This window comes from Nyctibius grandis, assembly GCF_013368605.1.
Source record: "Nyctibius grandis isolate bNycGra1 chromosome W unlocalized genomic scaffold, bNycGra1.pri SUPER_W_unloc_1, whole genome shotgun sequence".
Classification (NCBI taxonomy): Eukaryota; Metazoa; Chordata; class Aves; order Nyctibiiformes; family Nyctibiidae; genus Nyctibius; species Nyctibius grandis.
This window is the reverse complement of record NW_027167472.1, coordinates 8,958,692-8,973,544: the sequence shown is the minus strand read 5'-3', so window position 1 is coordinate 8,973,544 and position 14,853 is coordinate 8,958,692. Positions and strand designations below refer to the sequence as shown.

The 14,853-nt window shown below is 45.6% G+C and overlaps 1 protein-coding gene across 6 annotated transcripts in view; it reads right to left on the bottom strand.

Annotated features, from left to right (window-relative positions):
* LOC137677122 (zinc finger protein 462-like) overlaps positions 1-14,853 on the bottom strand; it is a 148,574-nt gene that overhangs the window by 56,857 nt on the left and 76,864 nt on the right. For 4 of the 6 annotated variants that reach the window (XM_068424307.1, XM_068424311.1, XM_068424312.1 and 1 more), the window contains exons 4-6: positions 13,355-13,519; positions 11,805-12,076; positions 4,491-4,609 (exon numbers count right to left, since the gene is read on the bottom strand). In XM_068424307.1, coding sequence (XP_068280408.1) covers positions 4,491-4,609; positions 11,805-12,076; positions 13,355-13,519 — 556 coding nt within the window. The remainder of the gene's footprint in view (positions 1-4,490; positions 4,610-11,804; positions 12,077-13,354; positions 13,520-14,853) is intronic. The other 2 variants (XM_068424309.1, XM_068424310.1) reach the window with 2 other exon arrangements.

Below are 14,853 nucleotides of genomic sequence, written 5' to 3'. Positions count from 1 at the left end.
AACTGGTGGAATTTGCAGTCCTGAGGGATATGGGACAGGCAAAGAGTAAAATCAGGACCCTGAATTTTAGGAAATCAAACTTCCAGATGTTCAAGGAGTTAGTCAATAGGACCCCTGGGAAACTGCCCTCAGGGACAAGGGAGTGGCAGATCTTTAAGGACACTTTCCATAGAGTGCAAGAGCTCTCGATCCCCAGCTGTAAGAAATAAGGAAAGGAAGGCGAGACAGGCATGGATGAGTCAAGATCTGCTGGTCAAACTAAAGGGCAAGAAGGAAATGCACAGGCAGTGGAAGCAGGGACAGGTATCCTGGGAAGAGTATAGGGACACTGCCCGGTTGTGTAGGGATGGGGTCAGGAAGGTCAAGGCACAGCTGGAGATGAACTTGGCAAGAGATGCAAAGAATAATAAGAAGGGCTACTATAGGTATGTCAGCCAGAAGAGGAAGGTCGAAGAAAGTGTACCACCTCTGATGAACACAATTGGCAAACTGGTAACAACGGACGAGAAGAAGGCTGAGGTACTCAACAACATTTTTGCCTCAGTCTTCACTGGCAATCTCTCTTCCCACACCTCTCGAGTGGATGGACTGCAAGACATGGACTGGGGGAGCAAAGTCCCTCCCACTGTAAGAGAAGATCAGGTTCAAGACCACCTGAGGAACCTGAACATACATAAATCTATGGGAACTGACAAGATGCATCCCAGAGTCCTGAGGGAATTGGCTGATGTAGTCATCAAGCCACTCTCCATGTTATTTGAAAAGTCATGACAGTCAGGTGAAGTCCCTGGTGACTGGAAAAAGCAAAACATTGCACCCATTTTTAAAAAGGGTAGAAAGGAGGACCCTGGGAGACTACTGACCTGTCAGCCTCCCCTCTGTGCCTGGGAACATCATGGAACAGATCTTCCTAGAAGCTATGCTAAGGCACATGGAGGGGATTGAGACAGCCAGCATGGCTTCACCAAGGGCAAGTCTTGCCTGACTAACCTAATGGCCTTCTATGATGGAGTGACTACATCAGTGGACAAAGGAAGAGCTAGGGACGTCATCTACCTGGACTTGTGTAAGGCCTTTGCCATGGTCCCCCACAACATCATTCTCTCTAAATTGGGGATATATGGATTTGATGGATGGACTGTTCGGTGGATGATGAATTGGTTGGATGGTCGCATCCAGAGGAGAGTGGTCAACGGCTCAATGTCCAGATGGAGAACAATGACAAGTGGCGTCCCCCAGGGGTCCGTATTGGGACCAGTACTATTTAATATCTTCATCAATGACATAAAGAGTGGGATCAAGTGCACCCTCAGCAAGTTTGCAGATGACACCAAGCTGAGTGGTGTGGTTGACATGCCTGAGGGACAGGATGCCATCCCGAAGGACCTGGACAAGCTAGAGAAGTGGGCCCATGTGAACCTCATGAGGTTGAACAAGGCCAAGTGCAAGGTCCTGCCCCTGGGTTGGGGCAACCCCCGGTATCAATACAGGCTGGGGGATGAAGGGATTGAGAGGAGCCCTGTGGAGAAGGACTTGGTACCGGTGGATGAAAAACTGGACATGAGCCAGCAATGAGCACTCACAGCCCAAAAAACCAACTGTCTCACGGGCTGCATAAAAAGAAGCGTGGCCAGCAGATCGAGGGAGGTGATTCTGCCCCCTACTCCGCTCTCGTGAGACCCCACCTGGAGTACTGTGTCCAGCTCTGGGGCCCCCAACATAAGAAGGACGTGGAGCTGTTGGAGCGAGTCCAGAGGAGGGCCACGAAGATGATCAGAGGGCTGGAGCGCCTCTCCTATGAAGATAGGATGAGAGAGCTGGGGTTGTTCAGCCTGGAGAAGAGAAGGCTCTGGGGAGACCTTATTGCAGCCTTTCAATACTTAAAAGGGGGTTTATAAGAAAGATGAGGACAAACTTTTTAGTAGCGCCTGTTGTGATAGGACAAGGGGTAATGGTTTTAAACTAAAAGAGGTTAGATTTAGACTAGATATAAGGAAGAAATTTTTTACTGTGAGGGTGATGAAACACTAGAACAGGTTGTCCAGAGAGGTAGTAGATGCCCCATCCCTGGAAACATTCAAGGTCAGGTTGGACGGGGCTCCGAGCAACCTGATCTAGTTGAAGATATCCCTGCTTATTGCAGGGGGGGTTGGACTAGATGACCTTTAAAGGTCCCTTCCAACCCAATCTATTCTATCATTCTGTGTGACCCAGAGAAAGACAGAATGCATGCCCCAGAGAGCGAAAGAAGACATGTGCCCCAGAGTATGACCCTGAGAAAAGCATGCACGACAAAATGAGTGAGCATGCACATGATCCAGATAGACCAAGCAGGCGCCTGCCACCCAGAGAGAGTAAGCATGAGTGCGCACAACCCAAAGAGAGAGATTACAGCCTAGACCAAGAGCGTGTATGCATTACCAGGGGAGAGAGAGCGCACATGTGGCCCAGAGTGAGAATGCATATGCACAATCAAAAGCAAGTGCATGTGCACATCCCAGAGAACTCACATGGCCCACAGAACAAGCACATAACCCAGGGAGATAATGCAAGAGTGCGCACACAATCCCAGGAGACAGAGCGCATGCCCAAAGGGAGCAGGGCCTAAAGGAGCACACAATGCAGAGAGAGTGCACAACCAAGAGTGCACCAAGAGACAGAGAGAGTGTACACCCCAGAGAGAGAGCATGTGCAACACAGATCGAGATAGGATCACACAAGGCAGAGAGAGCACAAAACCCAAAGAGAGTGTGTGAGAGCATGCAACCCACAGAGCAAATGTGCAATCCAGAGAGAGCATGAATTACCAAGAGAGCATAACCCAGAGAGAGAGAACGCAAGACCTGGAGAGAGAGCGCGAGTGTGCGACCCAGGGAGCGCAAAATGCAGCGAGAGCAGAGCATGCAATGCAGGGAGAGAGCACGCATGTGTGCACGTCCCAGGGAGAGAGAGCAAGCACATGTGCACACACGTGCCCCAGGGCATGGAGGGGGAGAGAGACAGAGCAAGGATGCAACTCACTGAGAGGGAGAGCACATGCATGCAAGAGTGCACAACCCAAAGAAAGAGCAAGAGTGCATGTGACCCAGAGTGGGCAAGCATGAGAGCACGATCCAGAAAGCACGACATAGTGCACACAAGACAGAATTAGCCAGTGCACGTGACAGAGTCCCAGACTGAGAGCAACGGGAAGAAAGACCAACACAGCCTGAGACACTGTGTTCCAAAGAGAGAAAGAGTGCATGACCATGCCAGAGACAGAAAGAGGAAAATGTGACTGCAGGAAACAGAGTGCATGACCGAGAAAGAGAGTGCAAGACCTTGACCAAGAGAGGAAGGGAAAGCTAGCAACAACAAAAGCATGATCGCTAGAGGGAGAACGTGAGAGGGAGAAACTCTCACTGGACACTGGAACCGAACACTGGAACAGGCTGCCCAGAGAGGTTGTGGAGTCTCCTTCTCTGGAGACATTCAAAACCCGCCTGGACGCGTTCCTGTGTGATATGGTCTAGGCAATCCTGCCCCGGCAGGGGGATTGGACTAGATGATCTTTCGAGGTCCCTTCCAATCCCAAACATTCTGTGATTCTGTGATTCTGTGAAACCACAGGTAAGAGAAACCTAGCCCGACTTGGAAAGAAATGTAGAGCAGGTGACCAGGCGCAAGGGAGCACAGGCGGGAGCAACAGAGAGGGAGAACAAGCATGTCCCCTGAGAGAGTACGACAGAGAGAGAGAGGGAGAATGTGTCATGGAAAGAGAGGAAAGGAACATACACATCCACACATGAGATACAGGGAGAACATGACCCAGAGAGAGAGAGCAAACATGACTGTGCACAAGGGGAAGTATGCAATGGTCTGTGAGCGACAGCACATGTCTGTGAGAGAGGGAGCCGAGTGAGGAAGAGCATATGCCATCACACCCAAGAGAGGAACAGCATGCACAACCTAGAGAGGGAGAGTGAGCATGACCACACACAAAGCTGAGCAACAGGGAGCACATGACTGATAGTGAGAGGAAGCAAGCAAGCAGCTCATGAAAACACAGCCGCACATGAAGAGGGAGCACAAGCAGAATCGTGAGAGTGAGCAAGCAAGAGAGAAAGATAGCACAACAGGCAGAGACCACACGTGAGAGAGGGAGATCACGACCTAGATAGAGAGGGAGTGAGCGTGACTGCTTGTGAGGGAGAGAAGGAAAGCAGGAGAGAGAGTGCAACCACGCACAAGGTTGATTGAGGGGGACACACGAGTGAGGGAGAACGTGACCACATGTGAGAGAGGAAGAGTGCACAACCGTGCAAGACGAGCTTGTGACCACGCAAGAGAGTGCAGAGAGCACATGTGACTGCCCACAAGGGAGAGGGAGAGACTGTGCGTGAGATTGAGCAAGAGGGAGCACACAAGAGCAAGTATGCGTGCCTGACAGCAAGAGAAAGAGATCCGAGAGAGGACGAGGGAGAGCGCGAGCAAGGAACTGATTGACTTACCAGCATGAGCTTTGAGTATATGGGTTTTCAAGCGGCTATTGTAAGAAGACTTGAATGGACAGAGCTTGCAACGGAATGGCTTATGGTGTCCATGATGAGTCTGCATATGGCGATCCAGACTGATCAAAAGACAGACAAAAACAAAGGAAACAAAATAGTAAATAATTTTAGATATTCCTTCAGATGCAAGCCAAAAACCTAGTAACAAAAATAAATGTTAAATAAGAGCAGGCTAGGCTCAGCTATCCTTCTCATGATGGTTCTTTATATCCAACAGGTCTGATTATAGAACAAGGCAGAATCTAATCTGAGGAAGAAAGAGATCTGTGACCAATTTTATCACACAGAATGCAAGCCACTTAAACTCAATAGGGCAAAATTACTATCAATTAAATTACACCTGATCCAGACTAACAAGAGAGTCACTTATAAGATAAAGGCTATTTGAGGAAAAAACAAAAACAAACAAGAAAAACCCCAGAACAATAAAAATATTAGTACAGGATTTTTCTGTGAAGTGTTTTTGTGAAAATATGCCCCCTTTTCTCTTCCTAAGGAAAGGAAAATATTTTTCTAGCTCTACTGAAGAAACTAACATTTGGTTACAGCAGCAAAAGCAGATTAGACAGCCTACTCTGGGGGGAAAGGTACCAGCAAGCTGTCTATAGTCAATGACTTTTAGGAGTAAAAGGTGGCAGAGTTTCAGATGTAATGGACTGGAAGACCCTGCATGAAGCTCAGCAACAGAAGAAGGGGTGGAAAAGACCAGATGCTATTTTTCTGCAGGGGAAATAAGAGCAACAGAAAGCCTGACATTGCAGGGGGGAGAATTCATCATCCATTTCCATGGCTTCAGATCAGGATGGAGACATTTCCAAAATAGCCTCTTCTTTGGGACCATTAATGTTTTGTGATATAATAGTAGTCTGAGCCTGTTTATGTGCAGCAGTGAAACAACAAGAAGGTATGGACAAGTTTGGAGAGGGTTGGTTTATTTATCATTACCCCAAACCACCATCCTAATAGTTCCAGGCACACTTTAGCTTTATTTCCTATTAATTGATCATCTAAATTGTCCTGTTTTTTTTCTACTGAATATCAAGATCTAGATCAAATGGAGTCTACTCCAGCCCCTCATACTACAGAGAGTCTCACAGGATCTTTAGTCTCACACTCACAGAGCCTGAGCTAAGAAAAAAATCTCTGTTTACCAGCGCTAACACCAAAGTGTGTATTCAAAGATCTAATGATAGCAAAACCAAAAACCAGACCATATATCCAATTTCAGGGCTACTTCATAGAAACATAATATTATCATAAATCTAACAGGGAGTTTGTGGTAAGATAATTTTTTTCCCCATTTCTCTGGAGTACCAGTATGTCTCCTAAATAAGAGAGGCTGAACATTTGTGGTCGGTATTTCATTAAAAAAAACACCCACATTTTAAAAAGATGATAAAAAATGAGCTAGTATAAACCTAAAAAAGATTACCAAAGATGTATACAACGCATATCTCAAGCTCAGCACTGACTGGAACAACTACCCCTGGCACATCAGAAGCTTGTACTCAAAGAAATCCTGAGGAAGGATGCAGCTTTCCATGTTACAAGCAAGTTACTGCACGGAGCTGTAAGACAAACCCCTCCTTACCCTCTCAGCTACCTTTACAGAATAGGTATGAGGCTCTGGATATGGTAGATGAAGGACATGATGAGATAGAAGAGGAGGAATCTGTGCAGGTACTCTCATCAAGGTCAGATCAACTAACCCCTCCCATCAAGACCTGCGTTAAGACCAGTGCCGAGAAGAAACGGCGAGTTATGGTCATCGGTGACTCTTTCCTGAGTGTAATGGAGGCACCCATTTGCAGACTAGATCCTCTTTTCAGGGAAGTTTGCTGCCTTCCTGGGGCCCGAATCAGGGATGTAACCAGACGACTGACAAGCTTAGTATAGCCTTCAGACTATTACCTACTCCTGCTCTTTCATGTGGGTACGAACGACATCACAAAAAGAAGGCCAAGGTCAATCAAAAGAGATTTCAGAGCCCTGGGAAGAATGCTAAAAGATTCAGGAGCACAGGTAGAGTTTTCCTCAATCCTCCCAGTAATGGGGCGAGTCAATGGAAGAAACAGGCATGCCCAAGACATCAATACGCAGATCCAGTACTGGTGCCTCCACCAGAACTTCGGTTTTTATAAGCATGGACGAGTCTACAACACATGATGTATGCTGGGGCCTGATGGGATCCACCTGTCCTGATGGGGGAAATGCTTCTTTGCTCATAAGCTAGCAGGACCAGTTGAGAGGGCTTTAAACTAGAATCGATGGGGGAAGGGGCTACCAACAGGAGAACTGAAGATAAGCCAAGGGTTGGCATGACATCACCTGAGGGTGGCAATGCTAATGGGAACATTTATGCTGCTCCAGGGAGCACTGAGAGTTTAGGAGCACATCTGAAATGTTTGTACACCAATGCCTGAAGTATGAGAAACAAACAGGATGAACTGGAAGCATTGGTCAGCTCCCAGACCTATGTCATTGATATTAGTGAGACTTGGCGGAATGAGTTCCATGACTGGAGTTCTGGGATGGAGGGCTACAGGCTGTTCAGGCTGTTCAGGAAGGATAGGTAGGGCAGGCGAGGTGGAGATGTCACACTATACATAAGGGAGAGGTTTGACTGTACAGACCTTACAGTTAGGGATGATGTGGTTGAGAACCTCTGGGTGAGGATTAGGGGGATGGAAAACAGATGAGATGTTGTAGTGGATGTCTACTACTGATCGCCCAGCCAGGATGTTAGCACTGATGAGTTATTCTATAGCAATCAGGAGAAATCTCTGGATCGGTAGCCCTTGTCCTTATGGGAGATTTCAACTTCCCAGACATCAACTGGGAATACCATACTGCTGTGATGAGCAAGTCTGGGAAATTCCTGAAGTTTATGGGAGATGATAACTTCTTGTCACAAGTACTCAGTGAGCCAGCTAGGAAATGTGCCTTCCTAGACTTGTTATTTGTGAATAGAGAAGGACTCATGGGTGATGTGATGGTAGGTGGCTGTCTTGGCCACAGTGATCATGAAATGGTTGAGTTTAAAATTTGCAGTGTAATGAGAAAAAAGGTCAGCAGAGTTGCTACCCTGGATTTCAAGAGAGCAAACTTTAAGCTATTTAGGGAGCTACTTAGCAGTGTCCCCTGAGGATCTGCTTTTGAGGGCTTAGGGGTCCATTAGAGCAGTCAGTTTTTAAGAACCACCTTTTAGAAGCACAGGAGCAGGCAATTCCATTGTGTCAAAAGTCAAGCAAGTGGGGCAGAAGACCAGCTTGGCTGAACTGAAGAGGAAAAAGAAATGGTATGATTTCTGGAAGCAAGGTCAGGCTTCGCAGGAAGATTACAGAGTCACAGTTCTCATATGCAGGGAGAAGACACGAAAGGCCAAAGCGCAATTAGAGTTGAAACTGGCCAGCATTGTGTCAGACAAGAAAGGCTTTTTTAAGTACATTAATAGCAAGAGAAGGTCCAAGGAAAATATTGGATTGATACTTGTTGAAGATGGTCACCTGACTAATAGGGATGAAGAAAAAGCAGAGGCCTTCAATGCCTTTTTTGCCTCAGTCTTTAATAATACTGATAGACCTTGGGCTGCCTGGTCCCGAATCAGAGGACCACAAGTGCGGGAACAGTGACTTTCCATTTGTGGACACTGAAATTGTAAGGGACCAGCTGTATCAGCTGAATGTTCACAAATCCATGGGGACTGATGGGATTCATCCCAAAGTACTGAAGGAGCTAGCAGATGTTACAGCAGGACCCCTCCTGATCATCTACCAAAGGTCTTGTGAGTCTGGGAGGTCCCCACTGACTGGAAGCTAGCCAATGTTATTCCAATTTACAAGAAGGGCGTGAGGGAAGACCCAGGGAACTACAGACCTGTTAGTCTAACCTCAGTTCCTGGAAAAATTATGGAGAATATTATATTGGGTACTATTAAAAGGCATTTAAAGGACAATGCATCAGGCAGAGTCAACATGGGTTCACAAAGGGAAAGTCCTGTTTAACTAATTTGATATCCTTCTATGATAAGGTCACCCACCTAGTAGATGAAGGGAAGGCGGTGGATGGAGTTTTTCTGCATTTTAGTAATGCTTTTCCTACTGTCCCTCACAGCATCCTTCTGGACAAGTTGTCCAGCTGTGAGATGAGCAGGTACACGGTGTGCTGGGTGAAGAACTGGCTAAACAGCAGAGCTCAAAGGGTTGTAGTGAATGGGGCTACATCTGGCTGGCGACCAGTCACCAGCGGTGATCCTCAGGATTCAATTTTAGGGCCAGAGGAGGGCAACAAAGCTGGCGAAAGGACTGGAAGGAATGTCCTATGAGGAGCAGCTAAGGACTCTGGGTTTGTCTAGTTTGGAGAAAAGGAGGCTGAGGGGTGACCTCATTGCTCTCTACAGCTTCCTGAGGAGGGGAAATGAAGAGGGAGGTGCTGATCTCTTCTCCCTGGGATCCAGTGATAGGATTGTCCTGGTTTCATTGGGATTTGGTTTCAGTTTGTGGCCAGCCATGGTGATCAAGGCCCTTAGCAGTTAAATCCAGGGCAGCTGATCCTGGCTGGCACACAGGTGTATTCTATATCATTAACATCAAGTTCACTATAAAAGGGAGAGCTTGGTAGGAAGAGGGGGTGGTGTGGTGTGGGTGTTCTTCCTGCTTTCCTTGCCTAGCATCTCTTCTCCCTTATTTCCAATGATTGTGATTCCTGGTGCTCTGTAGATAAGTATGGTTTTGTCTCTTTTGTGTTGTCATTTATATTGATTTCTTTATTTCATTAAATCTGTTTAACTTCAACCTACAAGTCTTCCTCCTTTTCCCAATTCCATTCCTCATTTGGGGAAGGGACATTAGGTGATAGAAAAGCTGTTTCTTGTTTAGCCCCGGGTGCAGGCTAAAGGAAGACAAGGATGCATGGGAATGGTTCAAAGCTGTTCTAGGGGAGATTCAGACTTGACATTAGGAAATGTTTCTTTACTGAGAAGGTGGTCAAACACTGGAACAGGCTTCCTAGAGAGGTGGTTGATGCCCCATGCCTGTCAGTGTTTAAAAGGCATAGGGACAATGCCCTTAATATCATGCTTTAACTTTTGGTCAGCCCTGAAGTGGTCAGGCAGTTGGACTAGATGATTGTTGTAGGTCTCTTCCAACTGAACTATTCTATGTCTGGGGCTACAGGGAATATCTGAGGCTTCTCACTGAGGATGGGATAGAAGAAAACTGTCTCCTTGACTACAGGAGGTATGCGCTGGTTGAGGAGATGTGTTACCAAGCTAAAGGAGCTGCAGGAGGTCAGACAACTGCACAGCATCAGAGATAATGAGAAAAAGATTAACAGGATCTTCTCAGAGATCCTGCAGAGACAAGAGCCCAAGCTTCCAATTATACTGAAGGAGGGGCAGCCAGCATCTGTGTTTATTAGATTGGGAAATGGAGACTACCAAGATGGCAAAGGCTGAAAGCTTGTGATATCTGGCACTGTGAGGATGGCTCCTGCTTCACCAGCAGATCTACAACTGTAGAATATGTTCTATAGTTCTGCATCTGGTTGCAAATGAGGAGCTGGGAGCTCTGTCCAATGAAGCATCAGAACTGGCTGTACCTGAACCATGCAACAGAACGAGGGGAAGTGGTGAGTGATAGTAGTGTAAGACTCGCTTCTGCAGGGGAGATGCTGACCTGACCTGACCTGCTGTACAGGGAGGTTTGCTGCTTGTCAGCAGCTCACATCCAGGATGTTAATAAGAGACTGCCAAGGCCTGCCCAGCCCTTGGACTATTATCCCCTGCTGCTCATCCACATCAGAACCATGCTGTGATACTGACAGAAATGCTGATTTTCTAACAAACACAAGGGTTTATAAATATTTCTTATGTCATGCTTTCTTTCCCACATGCTTTTAATTACAGAACAGTGACAACTTCACCCAATTTAAGGGTGTCACTGCCAGTGCTATCAATGCCTATGTTAAACAAGCACTTGTCTCTCTCTTCTTTGGGGAGAAGGGGAAGGGGATGGGACAGTTCTCTCCCCAGAAGGTGCAGAAAACATGTACATGTGCTTGTCAGTCTAGGATGCCAGTTAAAAAAAAAAAAAAATCCAGTAAACCTCATTTCTTTGTGGCAAGCCATGAATAAATATGATTAAAAGAATTCTAAAGCTTCCTAATTGTAGGCAAAGAAAAAAGTAATGAGGCACATGATTATTTATTATGACCATGCATTTTTTTCATGGGTCACATAAGATAAGGGGTGATTTCCTCAAGCCATTCCAAGTATACCACACTGATGTGAAGACCATGTTCATAGGCTGAAATTGCATAATACAAATAAGAAAAAAGATTGGTGGCCAGCAGGTCGAGGGAGGTGATTCTGTGCCTCTACTCTTATGAGACCCCACCTGGAGTACTGCATCCAGCTCTGGGGGCCCCAACATAAGAAGGACATGGAGCTGTTGGAATGAGTCCAGAGGAAGGCCATGAAGATGATCAGTGGGCTGAAGCATCTCTCCTATGAAGAGAGGCTGAGAGAGTTGGGCTTGTTCAGCCTGGAGAAGAGAAGGCTCCAGGGAAACCTTATAGCAGCCTTCCAGTACCTGAAGGGGGGGCCTACAGGAAAGCTGGAGAAGGACTTTTTACAAGGGCATATAGTGATAGGACAAGGGGTAATGGTTTTAAACTGCAACAGGGGAGATTTAGATTAGATATTAGGAAGAAATTCTTTACTGTGAGGATAGTGAGACACTGGAACAGGTTGCCCAGAGAAGTTGTGGGTGTCCCCTCCCTGGAAGTGTTCAAGGCCAGGTTGAATGGGGCTTTGAGCAACCTGGTCTAGTGGAAAGGTGTCCCTGCCTGTGACAGGGGGGTTGGAACTAGATCTTTAAGGTCCCTTCCAACCCAAACCGTTCTACGATATTTAAAAATAAGGTAGTTACATGGAAGGCTAGTGAAAAATACTTTTTCCTCTTTACGGCTTTTGTAATTTCATGCATTCGATAGAACTGCATAAGTGGTGGGCATCTTTTGCTTGGTGTGCATTTCCCCTACACACAACAAAAAGAGAACTTGAATTCAAAAAGATATAAAAAAAATGGGAGTTTTTATAGTCACAAGCAATGGCAAAAAGTTTTGGGGCACAGAAAATACCTAAATCCTGAGAAAAACATGGCTTGAAATAGAGTGTGCTCTCCTTCAATGTCAACCAACATAAAAAAGAGTCATGCTAGTCTGTGCTGCTGTTGAAAACAAACCATAACTTACTTGTGCCTGAAAGCAGAGACAAAGGAGCAATACTGGCAGCTGTACTTGTCTTCCTGGGTAAACATGGCCAGAGCCAAGTGACTCCTCTCATGAGATCGCAGACCCTGCATAGACATCAAAACCCGGTCACACTGGCTGCAGTGGTAGCCCCCAGGCCTGGTTTCATCTTCCAAGGATGCTCCAGATTCAGATTCTGTAAATTTCACAGTGCCAGGGTCTTTGGCTCCCTCAAAACCCTCCAAAGTTGTGCTTGAAGAATCTTCAGCTTCCTGCTAAAAAACACATACCCCCCCCCAAAGCCATCAATTCTTTCTCCCTTCTGCCCCTCAGTCTCTCCTATGTATTAATTTTAATATCTACATTTCCCACTGCATTCACTTTCTAAAGGCATCCTTACCATACTACACTAATGACTTTCTGTATAAAGAGAGCCTAGTCTTTAATTATATGTATATACATTAAAAAACAAATCCCCCCCAATCTCTTGGTCCCTTTCCTAAGTGTTAATTAGCATAGCACACATTTTGCAGCAACATTAAAACTGAAAAGTATATTTAAATCATGTTTTCTGGGTCTTGGATTTTAGTTTTTTTTCCCCTGCTGTTTAGTATCTACTTGCTCAAAAGATAGTATTGACCCCACATAAACTTTACTTGAGAAGCAGGGAAGATGAGGAATCATTTGATAGACGGGAAGCATCCCATTCTGTCAGTAGTATTGGCTAAGCTAAAGAAAGGTCAGTGGAAGGACAATGAAAGCTCTTAGGAAGAACCGTTTAGACTCTGAAGGACTCAGCTACTTTACACAGCACGCAGTTGATGTCATGAAATAGGCAAGCTCTAGGTCACATTCTGAGGACTGCAGAATGAGATTTTGCTGAGTACTCACTGCAGCAAGAAAAAACTGCGTAACCAGTTCCTGCAATCTGCACCTGAACACACCCACCCACACCCACACCCACCCCCCCTTCCCCCCCTCCCCACCTCCCCCCCCCCCGCTGATATCCTGTAAAGCTGTCTGTGGAGCACACCCTGTCCTCAGAGACATTCTAGGTGGTCTCCACTTGCATAGGGAGGAAACAGCAGCACATTTACAATTAACCACTTGAATTGGACTCCTGGCTCAGCTGGCTATTTGAATATGTGTTTGCAGCACCATAATTTCACTTTTGCATATGGGCTAGAGAAAATGAAAAATAAAAATACCCCACACTTGAAGGGTCTAAGAAAGCAGAAAAGTAGCCCAGAACAGCTGAGGGAAAAGCTCCTGCTTATAAATCAATCTTTCAGTCATCCGTGATATCAATTCCTTTGTGGCAAATAAGAAATGAGAATTAAATAGATTTGTGCCCTAGATGAAGAGCAGAAGGAAGTCAAAACATCTTAAACAAAATGTGCTGCAGAAACCTGAAGAATTAGATTAGAATGTCATGCTTAACTGTTCAGAATATCCAATCCAAAACCCATTTGACTCCATGAGAGCCCTCTATGGGCTTTCAGTTAGGCCTTAATATAAAACAAAAAAATGCTGTCAGTTCACAGAATTCTCACCTTTACTGTAGCTGAGACAGAAGAAACATTCCCATACTGGACATGCTTACGGAGATGATTACAGATGGCTCGAAGCGTTGGATGAACTTCCACACAAAATTTACATTTGTAGCCAACTATTTTCCTCTCCGTAAGTTTTGAAGTATCTTCCAAGTGTCCAAAAGCCTATTGAAGCATATGAGTATTAATCAGTTATAATAATGTAATACTGAAACATGCTTCTGATATCTCACTTTTAGGAATATACCCAGATCAGATTTTTGCATCTTAAGGGAAATTGCATGTGTATTGGGTCTGGCTGGGATGGAGTTAAGTTTCCCCATAGCAGCCCTCCTAGTGCTGTGCTTTGTATTGGTAGCTAGAAAGGTGTTGATAACACATCAGTGTTTTGGCTACTGCTGAGCAGTGCTCCCACAGCATCAAGGCTGTGTCTCCAACATTTCCCCCCCCCCTCTCACCCCCAAAGGCCAGTAGGCTGGGGGTGAGTAAGATCTTGGGAGGGGACATAGCCAGGACAGCTAACCCAAATTGACCAAAGGGAAATATCCCATGGAATACCATACCATATAATGCCTGCTCAGAAATAAAAGCTAAGGGGGGGGGGATTTGTTATTATGATGTTTGTCTTCTGGAGCAACTGCTATGCATACTGAACATACTGAAGCCCTACTTCCCAGGAAGTGGCTGGACATCGCCTGCTGATGGGAAGTAGAGAATAAATATTTTCTTTTCCTTTGCTTCCACGCAGCCTTTGCTTTTGTTTTATTAAACTGCCTTTATCTTGCCCCATGAGTTCTTTTCCATCTTATTTTCTTCCTCCCCCTTCCATCCTGCTGAGGAGGGGGAGTGATAGAGCAGCTTGGTGGGCACCCAGCATCCAGCCAAGATCAACCCACTACAGTATGCTATTGTGCAAAACTTCAACCTCAATTTACGCTGCCTTCTAGTAAAGCACTCAAAATAGATGGATAGGACATGTGCACAGGAAAAACCTTGAGTTTCTGCATAATAGTAGTCCCCTATAAGACCATTCAGTTTTAACTTACAGGACCTAACCATGCTCTTTCACGGGTCCCCACCCACCCAATTGTATGCTTTTCTACAGCAAGTAGAGTTACTCCAGATGGGGAGAAGGGTACAGAAAAGAGTAGCAGAATTTGGTCTTCTGTTCACAGGAGCACTTGCCCAAAGCTTGAAGTTATTTGATAAATCCACATAAACATCAGGGTCTTTATCAGAAAATGTACTGAAATAGATAAGCTTGAGAAGGAAATTGGTGTGTTATTTCAAGGTATATTGATGAGCAGTAGAATGGGACATTTGCTAAAGAATCTATGAGAAAGCAAACAGCAGCCTTGCAATAGAAGAATAAATAACTGTCAGATACAGATAGCCATCCATAAGGGTGGAAGGAAGGAAGGAAGATAGGAAAAATCCTGAAGGAAACAATTGGAAGGAGCAGAGCTTCCCATGGAGCCTAGGAACAGGTGAAGAACGAA